Source organism: Camelus ferus, chromosome 33, assembly GCF_009834535.1.
Source record: "Camelus ferus isolate YT-003-E chromosome 33, BCGSAC_Cfer_1.0, whole genome shotgun sequence".
Lineage (NCBI taxonomy): Eukaryota > Metazoa > Chordata > Mammalia > Artiodactyla > Camelidae > Camelus > Camelus ferus.
The window spans coordinates 18,984,478-19,008,682 of NC_045728.1; the positions used below are offsets into that span (position 1 = coordinate 18,984,478).

The 24,205-nt window shown below is 37.8% G+C and overlaps 1 protein-coding gene across 1 annotated transcript in view; it reads right to left on the minus strand.

Moving 5' to 3' along the window:
- DDX10 (DEAD-box helicase 10) overlaps window positions 1-24,205 on the minus strand; it is a 214,185-nt gene that overhangs the window by 58,030 nt on the left and 131,950 nt on the right. Inside the window, exon 16 of the mRNA XM_032472750.1 lies at window positions 17,823-17,879. Within this exon, the coding sequence (XP_032328641.1) occupies window positions 17,823-17,879 (57 nt within the window). The remainder of the gene's footprint in view (window positions 1-17,822; window positions 17,880-24,205) is intronic.

Genomic DNA, 24,205 nt, shown 5'->3' on the forward strand with positions numbered 1-24,205 from the left:
TAAAGAACTTTCAGGAACACTTCTCTTGATTTATGTTTCAAGCCTGAATCAAATGGCTCCCTTTCCTGAGATACTATTTTGAATTCTACAAGTAAAAAAATAACCTCTCCAACTTCCAAACTGTTAGCACCTTGTATTACTCATGGGAGGTGCTGCTAATATAATTATATCCATTATTTTATCTCTTTTACTAGATCTGCCTTCTAGAACACAAGTTAAATGCAGTTAAATGCAAGATTTTTGGACTCAATCACTTACTAAATGTGAGACTTTGGGCAAATTTATTCAATTTCTTTTAAGTTCCAGGTCCCTCATCTATCAAATTGTGTTCAGAATACCTACATGTGAGTATTAAGTAAAATGCCTTAGCATAGTGTACAGTATAATAGCTTAATGTTGGGAGCTATTAAAAATGGCTCTCTGTTACAGATCTGTGCACTCCCTAAAGCAATGTACCTGATAGGTGCCAAGTTTAGGAAATCTTAGGACAATCTTTGACTCATCTCTCCCAGTCTCCCCAGGCCCAATTAAGTCGCCAGTCTTTAATAGTTATATTTCTTGAATACCTTGAATAAAAAGTCCTTTTCCTACCAGCCTTCCTAACCCTCTGACCCAACCACACAATGCAAACAAAACTAATCGTGGTAACAGCATAATGATATTCTAATTGCCAAACCATGCCTGTCTTCAGTTCTCATTCTATTTTCTCTTTCTGCCGTAGCACTCCTGATCGGGTCCTACTTTAAATTCTCTCTCCATGCTTCCTAAAGTAATATACCAATTTTCTTCTCTCCTCGCTTTCTGGAAACATCTTCTCAATTGTCCTAACTGCTTTTCATCCACCTGCCCCTACAATGCTGTTCCCCAGGATTTGTGACCTGGTTCTCTCTCTGTCTCATCCACTCTCTGAAGTCAGACTAGCTAGCTTGGAATCCCGATCACCATAGACAAAGAGGTGAACAACCCTCTGTGCTAAAATTTCCTCATCTGTTAAATGGACATGATGATATTACTACCTGTAACTTCAAGGACTGAAATGTATACTCTAAAATACATTTTTTTAAAAACTCGCAGAAAGTACTTACAGTACTATCTGACACACTGAAAATGCCATATAAATGTTTCATTTTTCCCCCTTTGGCTTCAAACATTATATATGCAGACTCATAAAACTTCTCCATCGTAACACTCACTGTATTGCACTATCTGCAGACATCTCCCATTAGATTGATAGTTCCTCAAGAGCAGGTTGATTCTATCTTGGAGTTACGAGGGCTAACACATAGTAGGTTCTCAAGAAATATGTGTGGAGTGAATGCATGAATCTTTCTAGGACCATCCTGCTACTTACACCAAATCCATCCTCAAAATCTTCACTGCATCCCCCATACTTCTGAGTCAGCCCAAATCTTTAACTAGGTATTTGAGATCCTCTAAAATCCATCAACTTTCTCCAGCTCTAGCTCCTGGGATCCCTCTTACATGCTAGAAAAAACTGATAGACAATCCCAAATCAGATGCTTCCCAAATGCCCCACAGCTGCCAGCCAAACCCTTTGGCCCGGAATGGTGACGGTCTCTTGTTCTATTTCTATCACTGGTGATGATGCTACAGAGAATAGACAACACACCTGCAAGTATTATTTGGGAAGGTTAGAAAGGATCTAAAAATGATTTTAAAATATTTTATCAGCTCCTGAATAACAAAAGGAAATCAGAAGTCTAGCTGAAAGGGGCCAAGCTGGACATCGGGTCCAAAATACCTCTAGCCAGTTGAGAAGTTTGCTCAAGGCCACTCAGCGATCCATTGGCAGCACAGAAATCAGGCTCCCAGGCCGTCAGATCCTCTAGGTCAGCACTAGTTCCACCGAACAAACCAGGGCTACTCCAGAACCACGGTGCTGCCCACTGCCTCCAGGGCCGCCTTGTAAGGCTCCAGTTTTCTGGACAAGGCAGCTTGGTCCCCACCACCCCCATTCTCCATTTCCCCCTTTCTGTGGCACATTCCGTGGCCACAGGAGCTCAGGGCCTTTTGTTTTTTTCAAATAAAGTGGTGGAAGTAAAAAAAAAAAAAAAAAAAAAAAAATTTCTCCCAGCGTGGCCAATCCAAGGACGTTCCCCTTTCCCCAAAGCCGAGCTTTTCAAGTGTGCCTGCCATGAAGGGGCCAAATGCGGTGGTCTTTTCTCTTATAAAGTTCTAGACAACATTCCTCTCATACTCAGCATTGGTTCCGAAGCAAGAGGAAGAGGAGATCTTACTCTGATGCCAACCTGCATACAAGTAAACACACCGAGGGAGAGCCAGCGCTGCTCATGCCAGGTTACAAACTGATTCAAGAAGCTCAGCTTGCATTTATCCATGTATTTCTAGGAAAATGCCTTTCTGCTGCAGCGGCATAAGCCAAACCAAAAATGTAAGAGGCTAATGAGCACCTCAGGCTTGTAAGCAAGTATGAAGTTGCATATCTGGACATAGATCACTGGCTCTTAATAGGGTAGTGGTAGGATTTAATTACACATATATATGCTACAATGAATGCATGCAAATAAGCCTCCTCTCCAGAGGTTCTGATGGGAGGAGAGTGAGGAGGGAGGAAGCTAGATATGTGCATTTTGAGACCTCAAGCGATTTGGATTCAACACACTCCAGTCCTGACTGAACCACTGGATAATGGTGGGTAATTCAGAATTTAGGCAGAAGCATGCCTAAAAAGGCAACACGTAATAATATTAGAGTGACTCACAGCTCGCCAAGCCCTTAAACATTTATTATTTTCACAGGAGATCTGGAAGGCTGACAATGCAGGCAATGTCACTGTTATTCTACAGAAGAGGAAACTGAGGCTCAGGGGAAAGACGACTGCCATGGATTCCGAAGCTTATTAGCAAGAATTGAACCTGGCTCTTTTATTTCCAAGTCTCATGCTCTTTTGGGAGAGCTCTAACAACCTGGCAGTTAATGATAAAAGCTGACCTTAAACCCAAAATCTGTGATCTAACATTACTGATGAACTCAGTGCAAACTACAGTATCTGTCGATCTTAATCTTTTCTTTTATTTGGAGATGACTTAATATTTTTCTTCTTTCTTTCACTTTCTGTTATCCTCAAAGGAACACCACAGAAATACCATGTACCAGCTGTACTGAGAAGGGCAAAAATCCCAGGGCTGGATGGATGCCAGCAGGCGGCGATCAATAGCACTCGTATTTAGAATTTAGATGAGACTCATGTTAGAAGCAATTCAATGAGGCTGAAGCCCTATGATAATAAACTTTCTACTCTGCAAAGCAAGCTGCACTAATATAAATAAATGGATTAGCTTGAGAGTGTATATCATTTCCAACTGAAGGAAATGAGATGACTTTAAAAAATCAAAATCAAACACGTCTGTAGTAAAGGGTGAAACTGATGTACACAGCTGAAGATCAAGATAAGTAAAATGAAACAACTGATCTTAATTCTAGCAGTGATCATCTCCCAGACAAGCAATGTTTCCTGATAAAGAAACTTTTGGATCATGTATACACTATGCCTGCAGTGTTTTCCAAGCTTAACATCTGATCTGGAATTGCAAGAAACTTACTCCCTCAAGTAAAGGTAAAATGAGGTTATATTAACAAATAGAGCCCACCTCCTCCTCATTGACACTGTAAACTCTTACCACTGGACCAGGTGCATGACAGATGCTCAGTAAGTACCTGTCAAATCGATGTTTATCTGTAAATGGTCAAAGTAAGGGAGTAAATACTTAAATCTCATAGGATGCACATGGAAAATATTTTATTAACCGGAGTCTATGGCAAGAATGAGGTAAACCAAATGAAAAAAGCGTACTCATGGAAAAATAATCATTTCTTTGATTAGATGATCCCTCAAGCTCTGGATATTTCCCAATTTCTGTGGTCAATTATTATGCATGTATTTCAATTCATGAAGTTACAATAATTATACCAAGGGACCATTCATACTAATGTCCATTTCATCACCCTTGTGTCCCCTTTTCTACATGTAGTCCAATTCAGTAGCTCTCAGGGTCCTCTGAAATGGCAAGAACAGTAGGAACCTATACAATAGTCCAAGGCCACCAAACTACCTCATAAATTTAGTGTAGAAACCAGAAAATTCACTGGAGTGGAAAGAAGGTTTAAAATCTCTGAACACCGCAGTGAGTACTGTGCTTCTTTTAGAAAATATACATTTTTATTTTTTGATTTGCATGGGAATCAAAAGAGCGTTTACTTTCTTATTTGGGGAAAAGTGCTTTGTAAATTTTAGGGGGTAAAATATCATACTTCTTAGAAAAGGGTATTTAAAAAGAAATGTGCATTTGAGGAATATAAATTATTAATTTTCTTTCATAGCTTTCATAAAACATGGATGACCCTAGGGAGGCTCTTAATACTTCTAGGAGTTACACAAGTTACTCATAATACCCTGTATATTTCTAAATCTGCAAATTAAAATATCTAGGTTAAAAGCATGTATAGAGACCCAGTATACCACTCCATTTTTTTAAAATAACCTTTTTTAAAATTGAAGTATGATATATACTGAGGAAAGGACACAAACCATAAGCATATGGCATGATGAAATCCCACAAAGAGAACACCCCCACGTGTCTACCACCCAAAGTAAGAAGTCAGAACACTCTCAAGTTCTCAAAAGCCCCCCTCATGCTCATTTCCAGTAACAACCCCTTGTTTTCCCCCAAAGGTAATCCCACCACACTGACTCGAATCCCAAAAGTTAGTTTTGCTTTCAAAAAAATTACATAGATGGAATCTGTTGAATTCATTCTTTTGTGTATGGCTTCTTTTGCTCGGTATTTGTGAAATCTGTCCTTGTTACTGTATGTAACAATAATTCTTCCAAAACTATATACATTTGACCCTTGAACAATACAGGTTTAAACTATGTGGATCCACTGATACGTGAATTTTTTTTCAGTAAATACATACTACAGTACTATGTGACTGTGGTTGGTTGAATCCGCAGATGAGGACTTGTGAATCTGGAGGGGCGACCATGAAATTATATCTGGATCTTCCACTGCATGTGGATCGACCCCTCTAACTCCTATGCTGTTGAAGAGTCAGCTATAATATTTCACTGCATCAATCCATGCAATTTATCTATTCTACAGTATGCGTTATTTCCAGAATGTGATGACTATAAACAGGGCTGCTTTATGAACCTCTTTTGGTAAACACATACACATTTGTCCAGCATGTAGACCTACCTAGGAGAGGAAGTGTGGGGCGCAGAGCCGGTGTATGTTCAACCTAGCTACACTGCCCAATATTCTTCCCAAGTAGCTGGATCATTAAAAAGGAAAAGCAAAGCTTCAAGAATTGTAGTGATTTGTAAATCACTATAATTATATCACCTAAATATATAGTGATTTAAGAAAAGAAACAGAGATATTCAAGGTCTCATAATTTAAAACTACTCCCTTCTGAACACTGCACATAATATTCAAGGCAATCAGGATGAGAAGATTTATTCAACCCCTAAGTAATGCCAAAAGACCTCTGCATATTGGGTCCTGATACAGAAACCTGAGGGTTTTCTTAACCAAGTCACTTACCTAGCTTCTCCACAGTAAAGCTGTTCAGTGGTCAGATAGCTATAAAGCTCCTACTTATTACATACACGAATTAATTAAGCATGATAATCCCGATGAAAGTGCTTTGAAAAGGACAAAACACCATGTGATGCTGCAGAACATTTACACCCAAACAGTCTGTAAACAACAAATTCTGGAGTTCTCATCAAGTAAAGAACCTTTGAATGCTACAATATGTATCAATAATAAAGACTTAATAGGCAAAGGAAAATATGTTATCGCATAAAATACTGCAGACATCTGGCTACATCTTTACCCAAAGCAAGAAAATATAGCAAACAGGAAATCATTTAATGTTGCTGATAATAACTGCAATCATAAGTAATAAAATTAGCTAAATAGAGTTTTACAGTTATAACATATTTTATATATAATTCTTTAGAGGATTAAAAAAAAATGTCAGTGAGAAAAACAAGTTCTTCTCGGTATTTCCAGTATATTTGTTTACCTCCAAGAACAAATTCTTCTGGCCAGTAACTCTTCTCCTTAGAATGCCAGCTTACAGTGCTCTCCAATAGAAGTCATTATGGCTTAAAGGAAGGTCAACAAAGCTTGGCCACTTATTACTCCACAAACAACACAGTAGAGGGTAAAAGTTTACCCCTGCAAAAGAGGTTTCCTTATTCACTAAGAAGTATTTCACACTGGAGTAGTGGATCCTATCACCCATCTCTGAGATGAGGAATGGCCTTTAGGATCAATACAAACCTTATATCCATTGACTGCACTCAAGGAGTCCACATTAGGATTGCAAAGTACAAAGATCCTGAGTTCACCTCCTCCCACAGACACACCAAAACTACAAGTATGCAGAGAAGAGCTATCTCTGAGAACAAACTGAAGACCAGCAGGACAGTTTTTTTCACAACTAAAGGATATAACGAAAAGTGAGACTGGCAGAGAAATAGCCTAGTCAGAACCCACACTCACAGTGCAGTGATGCACATGTGGGAGGGATATCACAAGAACAGAGGCCCCCACTAGAGAAGCAAGGGATCCAAGCTACCCATTAGGCTCCTCAGCCTGGGGAACCAGCACCAGAAGGATGAACTCCCACAATGTCTGGCTTTGAAAACCAGTGGTGCTTATGTCCAGAAGAGACAGAGGACTGAAGGGAACCAAGAGTCTGCTCTTGAAGGGCTTGTGCACAAACTCACTCACCTCAAATCCCAGCAGAGGCAGCAGCTTGAAAAGCACTATTTACAATAGCCAAGATATGGAAGCAACCTAAATGTCCATTAACAGATGACTGGATAAAGAAGGTGTGGTATATTTATACAATGGAATATAACACCATCTGCAGCAACATGGATGGATCTGGAGACTGTCATTCTAAGTGAACTAGGCCAGAAAGAAAAATACCACATGATATCACTTATATGTGGAATCCAAAAAAAAAAAAGGTACAAATGAATTTATTTACAAAAGAGAAACAGATTCAGAGACATAGAAAACAAACTTGTGGCTACCAGGTTGGGGTGGGGAGGGTGGTGGAGGGATAAATTGGGAGTTTGGGATTTGCAGATACTAACTACTATATATAAAATAGAGACAGAGCAAGGTCCTACTGTACAGCACAGGGAACTATATTCAATACTTTGTAATAGCCTATAATGAAAAAGAATATTAAAAGGAATATAAATATATATGTATAAATATATAAATGTATATATGAATGCAAAAATATATAATGTATATACATTATGCTGTATATCAGAAATTAATACAACATTGTAGATCGACTGTATTTCAATTTAAAAAAAAGAACAAAGCCTACAATTAGTAGAAGGAAGAAAAATAACAAAAATCAGAGCAGAAATAAGTGAAATAGAGGCTTACAATAGAAGAGCTCAATGAAACTAAGCTGGTTCTTTGAAAAGATAAACAAAACTGATAAACCTTTAGCCAGACTCATAAGAAAAAGAAGGGCCTAAATAAACAAAATCGGAAATGAAACAGAAGTTACAACTGACACCATAGAAATACAAAGTATCTTGAGATTACTATGAACAATTAATTATATGCAAACAAACCGGACAATCTAGAAAAAATGGCCAAGTTCCTACAAACATATGGTCTCCCAAGACTGAATCAGGAATAAATAGAAAATCTGAACAGACTGATCACTAGCGATGAAACTGAGTCAGTAATCAAAAAAATTTCCAACAAACCAAAGTCCAGGACAAGACGGCTTCACAGGTGAATTCTACCAAATATTTAAAGAGTTAATGACTATCTTCAAACTATTCCAAAAAACTTAAGAGGAAGGAATGCTTCCAGACTCATTCTAAGAGGTCAGCATCTCCATGATATCAAAACCAATAAATACAAAATGCCAATCAAAACCATAATGAGATATTTCCTCATACCTGTGACAATGGCTATTATCAAAAAGACAACAAAAAAACAAGTATTGGTGAGGATGTAGAGAAAAGGAAATCCTCATGCACTGTTGGTGAGAATATAAACTGGTGCAGCTACTATGGCAAACAGCATGGAAGTTCCTCATAAAATTAAAAGTAGATTTATTATATGACCCAAAATTCCACTTCTAAGTATTTATGTGAAGAAAATGAAACCACTAATTAGAAAATTCATATACGCACTCCTATTTTCATTGCAGCATTATTTACAGTAGCCAAGGTATGGAAGCAATTGAAGTGTCCATCAACAGGTGAACAGATAAAAAAAGATGTAGTATAAATATACTATGGAATATTATTTAGCCATAAAAAGAATAACACCTTGCCATTGTGACAACATGAATGAACCTAGAGAATATTATGCTAATTGAAATAAGTCAGACAGAGAAAAACAAATACCATATGAATTCACTTAATCTAAAAAACAAAGCAAAGAAACAAAAGAAAACAGATACAGAAGCAAAGATACACAGAACAAACTCGTAGTCGTCAGAGATGAGGGGAGTAAGGCAAAAGAGGTGAAGGAGATTAAAAATTACAAACTTAAGAGTTATAAAATAAATAAGTCATGGGGATGTAGTATACAGTATCGGGAACATAGTCACTAATATTGCATTAACTTGTATGGTGACAGATGGTTACCAGGTCATTATGGTAATCAATTCATAATGTATACAAATGTCGAATCACTACGTTGTACACCTGATACTAATATAACATTGTATATGAACTATACTTCAATTAAATTTTTAAAAAGAAAAAAATATAAATCATCAAATTATCTCTAACTTAAGCAGAATAAACCATGACTGAGCATAAAGGGCGTCACCAGGATTAAGTGAGTCTGTTTAGTGAGAGTCCTGATGTTCTGGAATGGACCTAAATGACCATCCAACCGAGCAGAGCCCAACAGACCATTTAATAATGCAGTGTTCATCCATAACATATGTAAAAGGAGACATACACACACACACAAATAAAACAGTGAGAGAAAGAGAGTGTAAGCACGTTATTAGCGCTTTTCTGACAACTTATTCTGAGTTCTGAGTCTATTTCCCCTCCAATTTTATGTGTTTAGAACATTTTTTTATTTTGCAAGTTTTATAAAAGAAACAGAATTCTTTAAGAAGTATTAGAACACGTTTTGAAATAGCTATTAAAATTCTGTCTCATATTACTAAATGAAAGAAGCCAGCCTGAAAAGGCTACAAACTGTACAATTTCAACCAAATGACATTCTGGAAAAGGCACAGCTACAGAAACAAAAAGATCGTGGTTTCCAGGGGTTTGGAGAGAGGGAGGGAGGGAGAAATGAATACATGGAGCACAAGGGATTTTTAGGGCAATGAAATTATTCTGTATGATAATATAGTGGTGGCTACAATTCATTATGCATTTGTCAAAACCCACAGAATATACACTATCAAGAGTGAACCTTAATTTAAACTATGGTTTAAATAGTTGATAATAGTGTGCCCATGTTGGCTCATCAATTGTACCAAATATGCCACACTGATGAGGGATGTTGAGGGTAGGCGAGTATATATGCGTGGGTGGGGAGGGTTGTGTGTGAACTCTGTGAACTCTATTTTCTGCTCAATTCTGCTGTGAACCTGAAACTGCTCTAAAAGAATAAAGGCTATTTAAGAAATAAATTAAATAAAATGAACTACAAAAAAAATTATGTCTTAAAGATTCTGTCTCAAATTAATCTGATATTGCATTGCAAGTTTAGAAACAACAAATACAACTTTTTTGGGGGGAAAAGTCTTCTTGTTCTCAGGGTTAATGGCTCACACAGCACAGGTTTAGGATCACCCTTTATCTTCACAGCCACTGCGGGGCCCTCAGTGGTCATGGGTCAGGGGGTGAACACAGGCCTGGACTCTTGTACTAGCTCTTTCATGTTCTAACCACAGCTACAGTTACTCAGGCAACCCGTATTCATCGGTATCAAAGAGAATACTCAACGTGACAGACAACAAAGCAGTTTTAGCAGGATCTGCTGATTTGGTCAGTCAACAAATATTTGTGAGCAAGGTAATGGATGAATGAGGTCTCACATCTCTGACAGAGGTTATGTTCCAAAATCAGCAGGCAAGGTGACAATCATCATGCTCAAACTACCCTAAAATGTCCCTTCTATCACCCATAAAATACAATGCACATAGTTTGTATATTCAGCTACACTAAAGCTTGAGGACCTCTAAGTATGATAAAAGGGCACAAGAAAAGGAAAATCAATACATGAGGACATATTAGGACAGCTCAACTTTTAATTTACTATATTCTTAGCACTTAGGGAATGGGTCAAGTATTCTAAAGGGATCTTGATTACCTAAGAGTGTACTACATTCTGTTTTAGTATTAAGCACCTATAACCTTAATGTAAGTTAACGGATTTGCTTGAAATTGTGGTGAATAAGCAAGATGGGGCAGGAGAGGAGCATCAACTTGGAGAGCGTTGGGTGTGCTGGACACATGCACAGTCTGACAGAAATTTACATGGTGCAACTCCACTGCATTCTATGAGCCCAGCTGCTAGGTTTCAAGGAGCCTGTAACTGACACAGGATTAACATGTAAATGTTGACCTTGAGAATGAACATACCTGGACCTCACTGATGTATTCAACTAATATTTACAAGAATTAACTAATGTGCCAGCTATGAAAAATAAGTTGCTGTTCTCAAGGAGTTTACAGTTTATTGATAAGAGACACAATCACTAAGTATCATGACAGAATAATGTACGAAAAGTATTGTGGAGCAAAAAGGAAGAAATGCCTAAATCTGCTTGAAGGAGGCAGGAAAGGCTTCAAAAAGGAAATGGCGTTAGGAGGAAGAGCTGTGAAGGAGAGGACATCATAGGGCAGAGGGAAAGTCTGTGTAAAAGTAAACAATACAGGAGAACATGGCAATTTTAAATGATCTCCATGGGTTGGAAACAACGGTCAATTGTTTCATGATATTTCATTCATAAGAAAAACTTGACTACTGGGATTATAGCAAGGTTTAATAGAAACTAATAGGAAATTAGCAATACTCTGTAGCTGCCAATGGTTATGCAGCTAATCATTCTGTTTCTTAATGCAACCACTATAAAAGGGAACTAACAGTGGTTAAGAAGAGCAATTTCAGGAGAAGAAAGTATTTGCTTGCAACTTCTATTTCAGATTTTCAGGCTGCCAAATGTGCATACTCTTAACTGTCTTGGAAATGAGGTGCCAGTATAGCCTAATGCTTATTAAGTGTCAGGACTCTAAAAGAGTCGGTAAAGGAGACTGAGTCTGGGCTCTGCCATGCCCCAGCTATGCGACTTGCGGAAAATTATGTAATCTTCCTAAGCCTCCATGTCCTCATCTTCGAAATGGAGATAATACCACTTACCTCACAGCTCTGTTTGTGAGGATTAAAGCCATAATGCACGTAAAGCCTTTAATCGCAGTATTTGTTACAGAATAGGCAGTCAGTGAATGGTAGCAGCTACCAGTTAATACTGTTTTACGTCGGCCATGAAAGGTATATCCCAAACTAATGTCATTATTACAATCCCTATTTATTCTAGAGGGAAAAAAATGCATACTCTTTGAAATCTTTTGGTAAATTTAACATTAACGTTATTAAAACTTTCAACATTACTTGCGTTACAGTCTTAAATAAGTGTTAAGATTGTGACTAGAGTAGTATTAATGATATCATTTTATTATATTTTTAATGTGACATCTTAAATACAATAAACCTAATAAAACTCTAAACTATGGTCAGTGCTCTCTGGTATTTCCTGTCTTGCTGTTGTTTAACTATAAGACCCTGGAAGAATCACCTATCCATCAAGGGCCTCCACTTCCTCCTCTGCTAAAAAAATTATTTGGAATATGAGTTTTCTCTTTAAAAGTTTACACTCTGGGGGGAGGTAGGAATGGAGAGTTGCCGTTCAGTGGGCACAGAGTTTCAGTCCAGCATGAAGAGAGTGTTCCAGAAGTGGACAGTGGTGGTGGTTGCACAGCAAGGTGACTGTAATTAATGCCGCCAAATGGGACACGTAAAGATGGTTAAAATAGTAAATTTTAGGATATATTTTACCACAATAGAAGTATTTTAAAAGAATTTAAAGTCTGTGCTCTGTATCCCTTTAAGCCACTCTATCACCACTCAGTCATTCATTTAAATATTAAGTGCTTACTATGTACGAACCAGGCAATGTGATAGGTGATGCAAAGAACAGGACTTAGAGCTGAGTGAGAAAATCTGACATGTTTACAAATAAGTGCAATAAACTATCAGATGCTTCACAAAGAAGGCCGGAGTAGGACTGCAGAAGCAGGAGTCCATTATATCTGAGAGGGTCAGTTTCAGAAAGGGAGAACCTATAAGCTGAGTCTGAACAGATCAGCATGTACTCACCACGTGGGTGAAACGCACGACCAGAGAGCTGTTCCTTCTCCCAGAGTGAACTCTAAATCTTCATGACCAGAAAAGGACGGGGAACCCCGCACGCGCCTCTAAAATAATTCGAGACGGTTAAAAGCTCAAACTTAGTGATCCCCTTCTTCACTACCACCAAAGAAAGGGGGGAAAGAAACTTGTTTGACCATCACTTTAATCTCAAAACAAAGCAAACCAACACTACAATCGCAATAAAAGCTGAATGTAATTGAGCTTTCATTTCTAATTCAGACAGTTATTAAAGGGTTTTGGAAAAGCACGTCTTCTAAAGGACTCAATCTTGTTTATTTAAAAAGTAGAAGGAAACCATAATGGGTCTTATTATAGCACTAAAATAAGGTATTATTTGAGTACTTTGCTTAGAGAAACCAAATAACTCATTTAGGGCACCATTAAATATGTGATTGCGTCAGTGCAGCAAATGGTGCCCTGGAAGAGTTCAGACCCTTCAAACAGAGCAATTTACTTTCAGGGAGCACCTTTGCTTTCTCTGGGAATCGGGACTATAAACAAACTTATATTTCCATTATCTTGTTTTAAATTTTATCAAAAGCTGTTTGGTTTAAAATAAACCAATCCTCTAGAGCCCTTGAAATCCTAACCATATTAAAAACAAAGAAAGAGACCAGTTAAATTTCAATAATTACAAAATGCCAAAGGAGGGGAAAAAAGGAGGGGGAGGTAGAAGGGTTATATGTAACATATGGAATGAGGAAGCATTTCTCCCCAGAATAAAAAATATTAATTCGGTGTTAGTCAATAAAGCACTGTCAAAAAGGAGTAAATGCAAAGACTTAAGACCTAGAAAAGCTGCAAATGACCATTTTCCACGTTTATCAATGTCTATTTGCAACTCTACAAAGAGAGATAATCCTTTAGCAGTTAAGCCTACAGCAAGATGTGACAGAAAAAAAAGTAGTTATCCACAAATGTTGAGAAAGGCTGAGGCCCTATACTAGCAATTGTGTTGAGCATAATTCATAGTTTTTGTTACGCATCTCGGCTCAGATCAAAGGGTCACCCAGCAATGAGACACAGACTGCTTTCCAGTCTTAGTCTGGAGTTCTCTCCTCACTCAAGTTATTTGCTATTAGTTATTTTCTATGAATAGTTGTTAGCCCATGTACCAAAGATCAGGTTTGTTTTTTAAAGAAAAGACGAACAAAAGAGGTAAAAAGTAGCATACAGAAAGAGCATGGGGCAGTAAGAGTAAGAGGGAATGAGGATTCAGAGAGCCTGAGCACGTAACAGTTCCACCATCAAAGGCAGTGACAGCGGTAAGTCATTTACTTGCTTTTAGCTTTAATTTATTTGGGTGTTTTCAGAGTAACAAGTATGTATGGATGGATGTATTTAAGTAGAATCATTATTTCAAACACAAGTTTCCCTGGAAGCTTCAGTATACCTAGAGGGGGAAAAAATGGGACTGTTCTGTTCGAAGACAAAACGGAAGCCTATCCAAATAACCGTCCTGTGTGCTGAGGGGACGGAAGGACGTATGCCCACAGGACCCCTCAGCTACACAACCTACTGCTTAAAACTGCTGGGAGAGGTCCGCGGATGTTTCACACTATTCAATTCCATGTACTAGGAAAAGTTCAAAAAAGATTTTAAAGGGCTGACAGATGGTTTTCACTTTGTTAAGTAATAATGATTTGCAAAGTCATCATTATTATTTCATAAGTGAAAGGACATTCCAGCAGCAAAAATCCAGAAAGAACGTATTATCAGAATGAGTAAGTTAAGCTTTGCTTTATGAAACTATTGGTGGCCAGAGAAAAAGGTATTATAAATCAGTAGATTAGGAAACCTGTCCAGGCCATCTCTCAGGTCTATTCAGGTTTGAAAATTATACACCTTCTACTGCTATCCTGAAAGAACTAAGGTCATTTTAGGTATCCAAGAAATTATTCCCTAAGATTACTGTTTGTTAAGCACATTAATAAAGTGCCCCAGGGTCACTAAAATAAAAAAAGCAATAAAATCAGAAAGAAGAAATCAAGTTAAAATTGGCTATATAACATCAACCTCAAAACGTATATCATTTTAATTATTTTCAAATAATTTTCCCCATGCTTAAAAAATAAGAACTATAAGCAACATCAGTAATAAATTCCAAGCAATGCTTAACTTCCAGGTGTTTAAATGTCTCGAAGCCATTTCCTACTCTTTGGTCCTTCACAGTCAATGTTCAGTTTTATCAACCACGTACTTTGTTTAATACACTCTACTTGTCTTTCAAAAGCAACACAGCACTGAGATATCTCTGGGGTCTATTTCCTCAAGCTTCAGCACCGTTGTTCTTTCTCTTTTCGTTTCTGCAAAATCCTTCCAGCCACCAGAGGTTGGTACAAGCACTTGTGACCATCAAAGTAACAGGAGGAAATCCAGTTGGATAATGAGATAAATAAAGCTTTATTTCCAGGATTATGTAACCTCCCTGAATCCAAAAAGTGACATGATCTATTGAGCATTGCCTCAACTAGTGTCTCAGATCTCAGCATAAAATTTCTAACTTGTAAGAACATACAGCATCCTGTTAGCTAAAATAAAAGTCAAATACTCTTCAGCAGTTCAAATGTTTCTCTACTAAAGAAAGTTTTGATACCCAAAGACCTCTATCTTTCAAACCACTAGATATTGGGTATCCTGAAAGTCTTCTTTAAAGTTTCAACTTCATATTTCTCTCCAACTCCTGACACTGCACATAACATACTCTGGGCAGATCTCAAATCTATCTTTTGACAAAAAGTTGTATCAGACTTCTGAGAGGTCCATTCCAACTTTATTTTACCACACTCTGACTTTAAAGCGTTTTTCTTAGGAATACTTACTATGTCAGGGAAGAGATAACCACCAAGCATTATGTGTAAAATTGAAGACTCATAATATTAAGCCTCTCTTTTCTGGCAATTATGGATAATTCCGCCAATTTTTATTCCATTGCTGTTTCCCAGTTTTTAAAGCAATACTCTGCCCTCTATGCTGAATGAAGCACAAAACAGGACAGCTCTGTCAGTCTCCCTCTCTCGCCCTTTCAGTTTCTACGCATTGATCTGTTGCAGTAGCTACAGACGGGTAAGACAACGCTGTCTGGTACAGTAAGTCAGCAAACACCACTTTCTTTCACCACTAAGGTGTCTTTCAGATATCCTGTAGGTTCAGTGACTGAAGGATGCTCTGGATTGAAGCTGACCAAGGGGCCCCAGAAAGCAACAGTCTCAAGTCATACAATGGTCATGTTTAAACATGTTAAAGAGAAGACAAAGCTTACTCTAAAACTACGTCATAATCCTCATTTAAAGCGCACGTGCATGTGCACGCAGACAACAGGAAAACCTGACAATTCGTACCCTGTATTTCTTCTGAGGTATCACGGAACTTTGGGCCATCACCTCTTTAAAAGTCCCCCCAAATAACATCTTCTGAGTCTGTTTCTAAAGGGGCGCCAGGAAAGCCGTCAGAGCCTTCATCCCCTGTCACTTTCATTTGAAAAGAAGCTGGGCACAGAAAGGGGAGTCCGAGCTCATGCCTCGGGCTCCATGAGTCAGCCTGAATCTGTCACTGCTGCCAGCGCTTGGTGTCCTGGGGAATATCTGAGTCCTGGCTACAACCTGTCCTCTCATCCCTCTGCTAACATCATTCTTACAAGAGGGCTGCCATCTCTGGGCACTCGGACGAGGCTGGAAAATGAAGGCAGCTCGACTACTCAGAGCAACACTGCAACAAAGCCTGGTCTACTGGCTTTGCAGCAGAGCCGCGTCCGCTGTTCTTCTAGGAAGCCCTCCTCTTTTCTTGGACATCAAAAGACAAACACACACAACAAACATGGGAAGGGGCACAGAGTGGAGGGATGGGCCTGGCTTGAGGAGTTCACTTTAGAATTCACTGCCCAGTGGCAAAACCTAACTTTGACGGCCTTTACAGCTCTTCATTTCCCAGCTGGCATAGTATCAAAACCAAACACAGACACCAACTTATAGGGAAATAAAAGAAGAGGCACAGGAGGCAGGCTCAAGGGTGAGAGCCACCTCTCACAGCTTAAACCACTCTGAAAATGAAGCACGCAGTATCAGCAAGTATAAAAAACAAACCAGCCTTAGCAATAGACACAAACGTGCATGCGCACACAAAGGGAATGCAGTAACACGGCTTTCTTTTGGCTCCAGATTGTATCTTTCATTTTATAATTTCATATGCAGAAACCAGAGCTCCCCAGTAAAATAAAACAGGTTTATTTTTATGCTGCACATGCAATATTCATAAATATCAAGTGCTTTCATTAGACTTAAGATTTTCTTCCTAAATTTAAATTTTTCCCACTACAGTCCCTGAGATCTCATTTCTATGCCATGACAGTTCACATCTGCATTTTAAAAGCAAATGCAGAATCCGCCATCTGATTTAGCAGTCAGGCTGCACACCCCACAGACCTTGTTTTGGGGCACCTTTGAAGACAGAGTGACATTTAGTACTGAACACAAGCAGTCCTTTCGACTTTCACTGTGGAGTAATGGCTTCCCACTTGAGAACTGCAGCATGAGTTATCAGCCCTGACTTGCTCTCTAAGTGCTACGGTCAGCATGGAAAAGAATGAGGAAGAACATTATGGGTTTACTCAAGGGAGTCGGATCTTTGCTAACTGCTACAGAGAAATCACGGCTAGTCAGGCACAGCACAGTGAGATACGGCGTGAGAAGCGACATACATTACTGGGTCCTGGTTCTAGGAAGTCATTTCTACAAAATGTCCTCAGAATGCAGAAGCTGAACCCTTCTCGGAGTTAAACACACTGGATAAAAATTGTAGCTGCACGTGGATGATGGTGTTCATAGCTGTGTACATATATTTGAAAGAAACATCTACAGAAGCTGAAAATTTTTGTTGACAGAATATAGTGAAGGTGGGAGAGAGAGGCCTTTCCCCTGGATTCTAGGAGTTAAAGTAACCAACGCTTTCATCTATTACCAAGCTGAGTTCACACAGGCTGTCTCCCTAGTCTGAAGATGACATAGTACAAAATCCTATCAGGCCCAGCCCACAGAGTCAACCATCTCCTGTACTTAACAGGCACAAAACATAGCAGAAAAAGATGGTGAAGGCAGTAGAGCAAAGTCAAAGAAACAAGTCATCTCATGTATTTTTCCTCCTACATCACAGGGGAAACAAATGAATATCAGAAAGCAAATAATACATATACATGGGCTTAAATCCAATTCAAATGTCATGATACATAAATAAATATAAAATACATATGGAAGAGAAGGGTATTTAAACTCCATTCAATGTTACAAACATTTTTCTCATTAAAATATAAACTCTTACCTTTGCTTGCTTCTTATTGGCTTCTCTTCTGGCTTCTCTTTCTTTCAGTCTCTTCTCCTACAGGTAAAGGAAGAAAATTAGCAATGTATAAACTTGTCTAGCAAGTGTAAATCAGACTACATACTCATAACAGGTTTTTCTTAAGCCAACTGATAAAGGATATTCATTTTTCAAACATTTACTAAGTACCTACTATGGGATTAGCACAAGTTTTCAGAATGATTAAGTATGTGTCAAGCATCTGGAATCAAATCACAGTTCTGCCATTTATTAGCTGTGCAATTTTAGGCAACTTATTGACTACCTCTCATTTTCTCCATCTAAATATGGGGATAACAGGGGCACACATTTCATAAAGTTGATATAAGAATTATATAAAATAACATACATGCTTAGCACAATGTGTGACATATGACTGGTACACAGTGTTGGCTATCAGAATAAAAAAGGAAGAAATGCAATAATGACTATTTCCCTTTTCCTCTGTCTAAAAGCAGAATTTATACAGGGTATGAAATCCACAGCCTTGGGGTTCTAAGAGAAGTGGCAATATTTTTTGCAAAAGAAAAACAATGGAAGATAATTCTTATAAGCTCATTATTTTATTGAATTGCTTTATAATTTCCCCATTCATTTTCCAATGATCATATAACAGGCAGAAAATGCAACACAAATGTTTTTCAAAATAAGAAAATAAATGTGTACAATATTAAAATTCAAAACAATAAAATTTTGTTTTAAATAAAACACCTCTTTTCTTCTTCAAAAATAAAGCCTTAAAGCAATAAGAAAAAGGCTATTCTTAATCCAAAATTCATAACTATATAGATTTTTTAATTTAATGAACTACTACATCTATGTAAAAAGTGAAAAAACAACAAATAATTTTTTCATGAATGTGAAACTGCAACCGTGATTCATAGTACGTGAAATATCCACTAACATGAGAATTAACATGTTTTCTCAGTCCGGGCACTCTGTCATTACCAGACATGGCTTTATGCTTTACATATGGCTTTATATACTTCATACACGGCTTTCTCCAGATTCAAGAACCAATTCTAATACATACTCTGAAGACACCTGAGGCTGCTCCATTGCTCCCAGCATTGAGAAGAGCAGGCAAGTGCTACATTCCACACTATCTACTTTATCTAAGTTTACAGACTCCTTTTTGACAAAGTGAGAACATAAATATTATAAGTTGAAAAAGGGGTTAATTACGAAGTAATGTCAAGAGGAGGGGAGTCCACAGAGCTTATAGATTCAGTTTTTATAGCTTCAGATTGCATAGCAAGAAAGATAAATTCTAAGTGAAACTAACAAAAATCCAAATTCAAATGGCAACTGTGAATGTGTCATACTCTTAAATAATGCATAATGTTAAACTATTCTTTTCTGTGATTATTATTCTCTCTCTATCCCAGTTTTGGAGAAAATGAGTGCTACTTTCACTTCCGAATAAAACACACAACTAAAAGGGTAGATAAAACTTAAACAATATGCAATTACACAGAGAGACATTCTAAAGATTACTTGGAAGTTCCAGGATCAAGGTCAGAGGAAAAAGAAAGATAAAGAAACCAAAACTAAGAAGGTGATTTGTTCACTGTCAAAGAGCTCAATCATCGGTCTTCGTGTGCCAAGTCTAGTGCTTTTTCCCCGTATCTTCTAAAAACAATTAAAAGTCAGGATTGGGGACTTTAACAGACGTGGCTTTAATAACAGAAAAAATAATACTTAGTATTATTTTAACAAGAAGTCAACAAATACAATAGTTATCAGATACCCCATACTCGAGATAGTTCTCTAATGGGCTTATAAGAGTTGTTCTGCCACCAAAGTAAAATAATCTCAATGTGTCCTCAATTGGGGGAGGGTGGAGTTAATGGATGGCAGTTTGTAAACATCTGCACCCAAATTCTTCATAGAAGTTGGCACCAATTACTGATTCTCTATGAGTATTAGCAGACTACAAAATAAATCAAAGTAACATAAAACTGATCATAATTATGCTTAGTGTGAGAGCTGGCTTTAGTTTGTGGATGCACATATTTGTAATTTTCTCTCTCTTCTCTTTCACACACACACATTTCAGTTCCATCTTCCACAAAAAGTTTTCATGTTTAGAAAGTAAAATTAAGCTAGACAGTATTTTATGTTATTTTATAAGGATCACAGTGACTTTCAAGTGTTGCACTGCTTAAACTAACTTTAAAACTACAGCTATATAAAACATCAAATAACTAGGGAGGAATAAAACTATACTTTCATAAATATATCTGTCCATCAGCATATGATTACTGCTGTTATTTTCTTACTAACAGTAGTAGCATTGAATTAAGTATCAGCAGTATGCTAAGCATTTTACATATATTTTCAAATATGTGCTACAAAACTTTTTGACGTATTATCATTCCTATTTAATAGATGAAAAATATGAAGATCAAAGTGGTGAAGTAACTTGCCTGATGTCACGCAGCCAGTGATAGACCTGAGACTAAAACTGAGTCTGCGCAGCCAGCATCTCCACTCCCTCAACTCCAGCACACGTCTCTACCCCTTCTCTCCTCCATCAGAAAGTTTTGCTTAGCTTTGTAGATGAATAGTGTTTTTATCTTATCAGTACGTTTTAGCCAAATGTTGCATTTCCTTTTGTTGTTAATAATGGTCTGTTACCATATGGGTCTTTCATCCTGACAGCATTTTTTTCTGATAGAATTTTATGTATACTATTTTAATTAATTTTTGCCTATACCCTGTGGAAAAAAAATAAAACTAGATAATTAACCACACGTAACAGTCACACAAATTGTTGCTGTAATTATTCAGTAACTGGCCTTCTCCCAACACACTAGAGTATCTGAAAATGGCACTTCAAAGTTCCAAAGAATAACCTTGATATGTCCACATCAGAAAAACTCTAAGTAAACGCTATCTTCCTCTTGGAGCTTTTCAGCTAGCCATTTTAATCATAGCAGGAAAAAACATATTGATAATTTTCCACTACTACTGAACTCCAGTACTAATTCATTATAGTCCATGAAGAACAATTTATATTTCAAATTTAAATTGGCTATCAGAATTCACACGTGCATGCAAGTGGAATAATTTTTCCTTTTAAGATTTCGGCCACAAGTCTCAGGTGAATGAGGAATATTCAAAGCCTTTCAAATATGAAGTGAATATGACCAGGATATGAAACGGACATATAATAAAAAAGTACAAACTTTCAACATTGGGTGAGACAAAAAGAAAATTAGAAAAGTTTTCTTTCTTATCTTAAAAAGCTGTATTAGCACTTTATCTGAAAAAAGCAAGTAAACATTAGTCTTTAAACAAAGGAGAAGAGGAAGTAGAATTATGGTAACCCAAAATTTAGGAAATGGATATAGGGAAGAAAGTACATTTTTTTTTGATAAGGCATGACAGAAGTTCTTTTTTTAAAAGAACAGTATATGAATCATAAATGCTATAAACAATGAAACATAAAGATAGAAAGGTTGGATTACAATAACTAGTGGAAAATTATAATTGAATTTTATTAGATTCTGTAGCTGAGGTTCCCCACTCCCCAATTAATTTATGTGGTTTAAATGCTTTGTCCTTTCTTTCCCTATTTCATTTTTGAGGATAGATTGGTACCAAAAGGTACTTTATGCCAACAAAAAGAAGGCAAAATTTTATCTTTAGTTCTGCCATGCTACCAATGATTAAGTATAAGAAGAGCATGGAATTCAACAATAAAAATCAAATTCACAAGAGACAGGACAACAGAAAAATTACATTTCAAGTTACAAAATTCTCCCCTTGACGTTCTTATATGTCTTTTGGCTTCTCACACACTACAAGTCCTCAGTTTCCAGAAAAGAAAGTACCAAGAAATATGAATTTCATCAGCAGTCAAGACTATGTTATTTAAACCATTTTCATTTCATGGAGATCTTGAAAATTCGCAGATCTGGAAATTTATATTTTTCAGGAGGTGGTGGAAGCCTATTTGAATGAGTCTCAGGCAACTGTTGTCAGTTTGGTAAGGAATGGAGTTCCCAACTGTCCACAGAAAAAGAGGGGACGTCGATCTTCATTTGAATATTACAGGAACCCCTTTTTCACAGAAGAAAATTGGCTCAACAAAAGTGAGTAAAAGAATGATTATAGTTTGGTTTTTTTTTTTTGCCCTGAAGATAACCCCTGCCCTCTAAGAACAAAATCCCAGGGAGCCTAAACCCCTCCTGGGAACTAAGAACACAAGGGTCTATGACGTGTTATCTATTCTATAGAGTTTATTTGAACAATATAAAAAAATTGGTCTTCCATGTATAAATCTATAACAACTTCATTAAGTATATGAAGACAAAGAAAAACACAAATTTACATAGAAACACAGATTCACTAATCAATTCCTTCAAATATCTGCTGAGCTACTATGCGCCAGGCCCCGAGGTGGGCTCTGGGTAGACGGATGGGCAAAACAGACACAGCCCCGCTTCCCCTCATCTCTGCAGCCCCTCAGCCACCTGGCCCAGCACCAAACTCTGCCCCTGTGCCTCAACGCCTCTCCAGCTCTAGACCATCAATCTAACAGCCACCCCACCTCTCAAACACACACACACACACACACACACACACACACAAAGAAATCCCCAAAACAAAGATCTTAACCATAAAAAGAAAGATAACAATCAGGTCAAAGACCTGCCACACAGTTGATAAGACCTATATAATCTTGAGTATTTATTTCATTTTGGATGCTGGATGGGAAAAAGAGCCCAAGTAACCAGATGCTGGGCTGAATATCACAAGCTGCTATAAGCTCATGAGAGTAAGAACAAAACTTCCCAGGCAGACATCACGAAATTACAGGCAAAGTTTGCACAGCAATCGGCTGGACTCTCCTGCACAGTAAGCCTGGCTGTGATGTGGCAGGAAGGCTGCACAGGACGAGGATCTCTTTTCCTCCCCTATAAATAAGCTTGATTCATAAAGTCCATTCTAGAATTAAGCACCAGATACTTTGTCCCTTGCCTTCATGATAACATTTCTGACATTAGTAAAATTTCATAAGACCATATGCACCAGATCAGTCTCTGACATCTGCCTTCGATGTTAAAATGACCACAGCTACACAAAAATGGATCATAGTTCTAGTAACTACACAGCCTTGCAGTGAACACTCAGGGAAAGGTGATGTTAGTATGGGGTCCTAGACTAGGCTCCTAAGCACAGTGCTTATTTTATGACCTTGCTCTGGAAACATGAACAATTTCTATTTCTTGTCATTCCTTCTTCAAGATCCTCCGTCCCTGTTGTCGTCCTCTACCTTTTGCTTCACTGCCTCAGAGTTACCCTGTTGTAGGAGAACGCCTGACGGTACAAGGCAGCAGCTGCGTGGGCAAAAAACAGCGTGGACAGTAACAAAGACCTTGGTAAGAGTCCCAGGGCTGCTACTGACAAGCTGTGGCGCCTTGGACAAACTACTTGACCCTTGTAAGTCTTAGCTTTATCATTTGTAAAAATGAGGCTAGCTCACTTGTATCAGAAGTTAATACATAGAAAATGCTTGTTAGTGGGGAGGGTATAGCTCAAGTGGCAGAGTGCACACTTAGGAGGCACGAGTTCCTGGGTTCAATCCCCAGTACCTCCTCTTAAAAAAACAAAACAAAACAAAAAAAACCTAATTACCTCCCCCCACCCCCACCAAAATAAAAAATGCTTATTGCAGGACCCAGTTAACTAGGTGCTACTTGTTACTGTTCTTGTTATTACTATTCCTAAGATGCCTGATTACTGCTGCCTTCCTCCTTCACTATCATATAAATTTATGTTTAAGATACTTGGATTCCATGTCAACTCAATTCTTGTCACCAACAAAACAGATTTTTCGAAAAAGTCCCTTTAATTCTTTTTTAACTTTCTAATATTCATGCTAGTAGTAAGTAGAACTCAGAGGATCTTTGCCCACAGTCCAGAGCCACCTTTTGACTTGGCTATGCCGTCTAAACAAGCAATCCAAAATGGATAAAACACTCCAAGTACATTTCAAAGAAATGAAAGAGAACGTCGTAATGAATTGCTTCTCTTCACTCTCAGCTGTTACAGCAGATATTACTGCACTAAATACAAGCAATCTTTCAGAGCTAAGAATAATGACATAACACCACAGCCCAGATTTTCATTCCATTAAAGTAAAAACCTTTCAATGATACGACCCATGGCCCATCTTTCACAGCTCTGACTGAATTATCAGAAAACACATGGTTTCCTTTGCAACTTACTAACATACTAATGGTTTTACCTGCAAAAATATGGCTTTTGCTACAGTTTTACTTCTCACAGTTTCAAGAAAAGGCATAATTAAATATAGCTACGTGTAAATTGCC